Here is a 6,222-nt window from a genome sequence, read left to right on the forward strand (position 1 = left end):
GACTGGTCAGAGACTGAGTGAGCTGAGCTGCAGCCCGGGGGGATTTGCTCTGAATTTGTCTCTCTTGGAGTGGCAAGAAGTCTTATTGTTTAATATTGTCTAAGTTCTCTTGTGTAATAAACAGGTTTTTCCACTTTTTTCCTCCAGAGGTATTTTCTCCCGAACCGGCTGGGGGGAGGGGCCAATTGACTCTGCTTTCCTAAAAGAACCCTTTTGTGGGGAGGGAGGGGAATTCTTTCCCCAGACTTGCCCTGAACCAGGACAAATACATTATTTTGGTGCCCAACGTGGGGCTCGAGAAAGTGGAAAAAACCTTTATTCCTCTACTGATTGCATGCTGGTTGTGTTTGTTTTGTAGTGGGTTAAAGCACCCAGTAGCCATGTTGCTTACATCCATAATGTCTCTTGGGGTGGAGGCCTTCATGTGGTTCTGGTCACTAGGCCTTTTTGAGGTTTTAAAAGGCTACCCTACCCTGCATCCTAGTTCCAGTAGGATGTTCTGGGAGTTTATTAGTAATTGCACCTGGTTTGTTAGAGGAGGAGCAGAGGATGAGGTTTTCCAACCCCTCCTTTCCTTCTTCTCTTTTGAATCTGTTATGTCATTTTTTGAGAATGTTCAGTCTCCCCTGAATGTTAAAGAGACCCTCTTTCTGGTATTTATTCTGGGAAACTCCCTGGGAAACTTCCTTTATACAGCCTGCAGTTTCTCTAGAGTGAAGGCTGAAAAATCCAGAGGGACTGATGAAACCCCTCATCCAGATGTGGAAAATCCTAAGTGGTGTGGAGAATGGGAGAAAATAGGCCAGACCCTGAAGGAATTTTCTGACCCTGTAGAGTGGGATTTTCCAAGTGAACAAATTCAGAACCCAGATGAGGTAGGGAAATACCTGAAAGAGAAGTGCCATGATGACTCTAAGGAGAAAAGGATCATTGCAATAAGCTGGGCTCTGGCTTATGCTTATCGCACACTGCTAGATACTGTAGGCCAGCAGACAGAGGCAGGGGGGCAGGGAGATAAACCAGCAGCAATCCCAGTCACTCAGTCCGCAGCCAACCCCCAGTTACTCAGGCTGTAGCTAAACCAGACAGTGAACCTAAACCACTGGCAGTTGCTGCGGGAAAGAAGAGAAGCAAAACTGATCGGCCAGGGACTGATGATGATGATCCAGGAGAAGGACCCTCAAAGCTAATTACTGACACAAAAGCCGAAGTTAAGGCAACTGATGCAGGATCAGAAGCCACTACTGAGTCCTATTCCCTGAAGGACCTTCGTGGCCTAAGGAAGGATTACACTCGACGACCTGATGAGTCTATAATTAGTTGGTTGGTCCGTCTTTGGGATGCTGCAGGGGAGGCTACAATTCTGGATGGTAGCGAAGCGAGACATTTGGGATCCCTGTCACATGATCCTGCCATTGATCAAGGAATGATGAGGGGGGCTAATCCTCGCAGCCTCTGGGCACGGGTTCTGGACAGTGTAGCACAAAGATACTTGTGTGCAGATGATCTTTATATGCAGCAAACCCAGTGGAAGACTATAGAGCAAGGAATTCAACGCTTGAGGGAAATGGCAGTGGCAGAGATTGTCTTCTCGGATGATCTAGATACTGTAAATCCAGACTTGGTACCATGTACATCTGTGATATGGCGAAAACTTGTAAGACTTGGGCCAGATGAATATGCTTCTGCTGTAGCAATAATGAAGCAAGATGACGGTGAGGAGACTGTGCTTGATATGACAAAGAAGCTCCGAGCATATGCAGATGCTGTACATGGCCCAACACACATGAGAATTGCAGCAGTAGAAACACAAGTGCAGAAACTAGAAAAAAAGATAGAGAACAAGATAGAGGAGAATCTTAAGAGATTCAGGGAGGAGATTAAAGAGGACCTTCTTAAAATTTCTGCAGTACAGATCAGAGGTCCTGGTACCCAACGCAGACGTCCCTCAGACAGGGAGAGAATGTACACCTCACGAGCTGAGCTGTGGTTCTTCCTGCGCGATTGTGGAGAAAATATGAGGAAATGGGATGCGAAACCTACTGCTGATCTGGCACAGCGGGTGCGTGAATTGAAGGGAAGCAAGACTCCGAGAGGAATTTTCACCAAAAGGGAAGCAGCTCCAGTGACCCATAACCAAACTGCCATATATGATGATGATGACGATATTTTCGATCCCCTTGAAGGAACCTCCAAGACATATGCCCCAGGAAAGAAGGATAACCAGGCTTAGAGGGGCCCTGCCTCTAGCCAGGTAGAGGCTAGGGAAAACCGTATTTTCTGGACGGTGTGGATTCGTTGGCCTGGCACATCAGAACCACAAGAATATAAAGCTTTGGTCGACACTGGTGCGCAGTGCACATTAATCCCATCAAACTATGTGGGGACAGAACCTGTTTCTATTGCTGGTGTGACAGGGGGATCACAGGACTTTACTTCAGTGGAAGCTGAGATCAGCCTGACTGGAAATGAGTGGAAGAAACAGTCTATTGTAACTGGCCCAGAGGCCCCATGTATTTTAGGCATAGACTTCCTCCGAAGTGGGTATTTCAAAGACCCAAAGGGACTCAGGTGGGCATTTGGAATAGCAGCTGTAGAGACAGGGGGCATCCAGCAATTGAACAGCTTACCTGGACTATCGGAAAACCCATCTGCAGTAGGACTTTTGAAGGTAGAAGAGCAACGAGTGCCAATTGCGACCTCGACAGTGCATCGCCGGCAGTACCGAACGAATCGAGATGCCGTGATCCCCATCCACAAAATGATCCGTGAGCTGGAGAGCCAAGGGGTGGTTAGCAAAACCCATTCACCCTTCAACAGCCCCATCTGGCCTGTGCGTAAATCCGAAGGAGAATGGAGATTGACAGTGGACTACCGTGCCCTAAATGAGGTGACTCCACCGCTGAGCGCTGCTGTGCCGGACATGCTGGAACTCCAGTACGAGCTGGAGTCCAAGGCAGCAAAGTGGTATGCCACTATTGATATTGCCAATGCGTTTTTCTCCATTCCTCTGGCAGCAGAATGCAGGCCTCAGTTTGCTTTCACCTGGAGGGGCGTGCAGTACACCTGGAACCGACTGCCCCAGGGGTGGAAACACAGCCCCACCATCTGCCATGGACTGATCCAGGCTGCACTGGAAAAGGGTGAGGCTCCAGAACACCTGCAGTACATTGATGACATCATTGTGTGGGGGAAAACAGCAGCAGAGGTATTTGAGAAAGGGGAGAAAATCATCCAGATTCTCCTGAAAGCTGGTTTTGCCATCAAGAAGAGCAAGGTCAAAGGACCTGCTCGAGAGATCCAGTTCCTGGGAGTGAAGTGGCAAGATGGACGGCGTCAGATTCCTACAGATATCATTAACAAGATCACAGCGATGTCTCCACCAACCAGCAAGAAGGAAACACAAGCTTTCTTAGGCGCCATGGGTTTTTGGAGAATGCACATTCCTGAGTATAGCCAGATCGTGAGCCCTCTCTACCTGGTCACTCGCAAGAAGAATGATTTCCACTGGGGCCCTGAGCAGCAACAAGCCTTCACCCAGATCAAGCAGGAGATTGCCCATGCAGTAGCCCTTGGCCCAGTCAGGACAGGCCCAGATGTGAAGAATGTGCTTTACTCTGCAGCCGGGAACCATGGTTTGTCCTGGAGCCTTTGGCAGAAAGTGCCTGGTGAGACTCGAGGCCGACCACTGGGATTTTGGAGTCGAAGCTATAGGGGCTCTGAAGCCAACTATACTCCAACAGAGAAGGAAATTTTAGCAGCCTATGAAGGAGTTCAGGCCGCCTCGGAGGTGATCGGTACAGAAGCGCAACTCCTCCTGGCACCGACTGCCAGTGCTGGGGTGGATGTTCAAAGCAAAGATTCCCTCCACCCACCATGTCACCAGTGCCACATGGAGCAAGTGGATTGCCCTTATTACGCAGCACGCCCGGATTGGAAAATTGAATCGCCCTGGGATTTTGGAGATAATTACAAACTGGCCTGAAGGTGAAAACTTTAGTCTTGCAGATGAAGAGGAGGAAGTGGCACATGCTGAAGAAGCGCCACCATATAACCAACTGCCAGCAGAAGAAACACACTATGCTCTTTTCACTGATGGCTCTTGCCGCATTGTAGGAATGAAACGGAAGTGGAAAGCAGCCGTATGGAGTCCCACACGACGAGTTGCGGAAGCTACTAAAGGGGAAGGTGGATCGAGTCAATTTGCTGAACTCAAAGCCATTCAACTGGCCCTGGACATTGCTGAAAGGGAGAAGTGGCCAAAACTCTACCTCTACACTGATTCATGGATGGTAGCCAATGCTCTGTGGGGGTGGCTGGAGAGGTGGAAGAAAGCTAATTGGCAGCGTAGAGGAAAACCAATTTGGGCTGCTGATGAGTGGAAAAACATTGCCACCAGGGTAGAGAAGCTACCGGTGAAAGTTCGTCATGTAGATGCCCATGTCCCCAAGAGCAGAGCCAATGAGGAACACCAAAACAACCAGCAAGTAGATCGGGCTGCAAAGATAGGGGTATCAAAGATAGACTTGGATTGGCAACACAAAGGAGAATTGTTCTTGGCACGATGGGCCCATGATGCCTCAGGCCATCAGGGTAGAGATGCCACTTTTAAGTGGGCACGAGATCGAGGGGTGGATCTAACCATGGACAGTATATCTCAGGTAATCCACGACTGTGAGACGTGTGCTGCCATCAAACAGGCCAAGCGGGTAAAGCCCCTGTGGTACGGTGGGCGGTGGTCCAAGTACAGATATGGGGAGGCCTGGCAGATTGACTACATCACACTGCCCCAGACACGCCACGGCAAGCGTTATGTGCTCACAATGGTAGAAGCCACCACAGGATGGTTGGAAACCTATCCTGTGCCTCATGCTACGGCCCGTAACACCATCCTAGGCCTTGAAAAGCAAATTCTTTGGAGGCATGGTACCCCTGAGAGGATTGAGTCCGACAATGGAACTCATTTCAAGAACAGCCTTATCAACACTTGGGCTAGGGAACATGGCATTGAGTGGGTGTACCATATTCCCTACCATGCACCAGCTGCAGGAAAAGTAGAGAGGTACAATGGATTGTTGAAAACCACACTGAAAGCATTGGGTGGGGGATCTCTCAAGAATTGGGAACAGAATCTGGCAAAAGCCACCTGGTTAGTTAACACCCGAGGCTCTACCAGTCGATGGGGCCCTGCCCAGTCTCAGCTTTTGAATATAGTAGATGGAGACAAAGTCCCAGTAGTGCATGTTAGAGGCTTGTTAGGAAAGACAGTGTGGATCAATTCTGCCTCAAGTACGGACAAACCCATTTGTGGAATTGTCTTTGCTCAGGGACCAGGTTGTACATGGTGGATAATGCAGAGAGATGGAAGAACACGATGTGTACCTCAGGGAGATCTGATTGTGGGGTGAGAACTATGTATAAATATCACTGTTTGCTGAATACTGCTGCCATTGTCTGTGTATAGTTGTATATTAGATGTATAATGTATCTATTTATAGGGTTTGAATATATATATTAGTTTTAGTAATAAGCTGACGATATGGGGATAAGGGGTGGAATGTCCTAGGGTGGCTGTATGATGCCTTTATCCCCAATCGTCTGCCCTGTTTATGTTGAAGTCTTGTTCCAAGAGTGAAAGGAGGAGGGAAGAAGCTCAGGGTTTGTTTTCACAAAACTCACTCCCTCCTCCACATTCCGGCTCCGGGACGGTGTTGTCTGCAGATGGACGGACAGCGAAACAGAGCTCTCCTTTGCTTTTTCTAGTTAGTTTTAGCTAGCTGAGGCAGAGAAGTTCCCTGGACTGTGGTTTTTTTTCCCATTCTCTGGACCTGCTCTGGACTGAACACCAGAAGAGCATCAGCAGCTCACATCTGTGGCCCAGCGGGCCGGGCCTGGGCCGCGGCATTGCCAGCGCCGGAAGGACTGGTCAGAGACTGAGTGAGCTGAGCTGCAGCCCGGGGGGGATTTGCTCTGAATTTGTCTCTCTTGGAGTGGCAAGAAGTCTTATTGTTTAATATTGTCTAAGTTCTCTTGTGTAATAAACAGGTTTTTTCCACTTTTTTCCTCCAGAGGTATTTTCTCCCGAACCGGCTGGGGGAGGGGCCAATTGACTCTGCTTTCCTAAAGGAATCCTTTTGTGGGGGGGAGGGGAATTCTTTCCCCAGACTTGCCCTGAACCAGGACAAATACACATGCCTATTACAGGGGAACAGAGGCCCTATT

General features: G+C 49.0%; 1 protein-coding gene across 1 annotated transcript; it reads left to right on the plus strand.

The window, feature by feature from the left end:
* The first annotated feature begins 4,643 nt into the window (after nucleotides 1–4,643).
* On the plus strand, nucleotides 4,644–5,518 carry LOC128781637 (uncharacterized protein K02A2.6-like). The gene is made up of 2 exons (XM_053931350.1): nucleotides 4,644–5,062; nucleotides 5,328–5,518. The coding sequence occupies exons 1-2, from the start codon at nucleotides 4,644–4,646 to the stop codon at nucleotides 5,350–5,352; spliced, it is 444 nt and encodes a 147-aa protein (XP_053787325.1). The 3' UTR covers nucleotides 5,353–5,518.
* Nucleotides 5,519–6,222: the final 704 nt, after the last annotated feature.

Source organism: Vidua chalybeata, chromosome Z (assembly GCF_026979565.1).
Source record: "Vidua chalybeata isolate OUT-0048 chromosome Z, bVidCha1 merged haplotype, whole genome shotgun sequence".
NCBI classification, from domain to species: domain Eukaryota; kingdom Metazoa; phylum Chordata; class Aves; order Passeriformes; family Viduidae; genus Vidua; species Vidua chalybeata.

Excerpts from the sequence above, each read along its gene's own strand:
- LOC128781637 (XM_053931350.1), top strand. The coding sequence starts at position 4,644 with ATGGACAGTATATCTCAGGTAATCCACGACTGTGAGACGTGTGCTGCC. Across the intron at positions 5,063-5,327 it reads GCTGCAGGAAAAGTAGAGAG|GGACCAGGTTGTACATGGTG; the intron begins GTACAATGGATT and ends GTCTTTGCTCAG.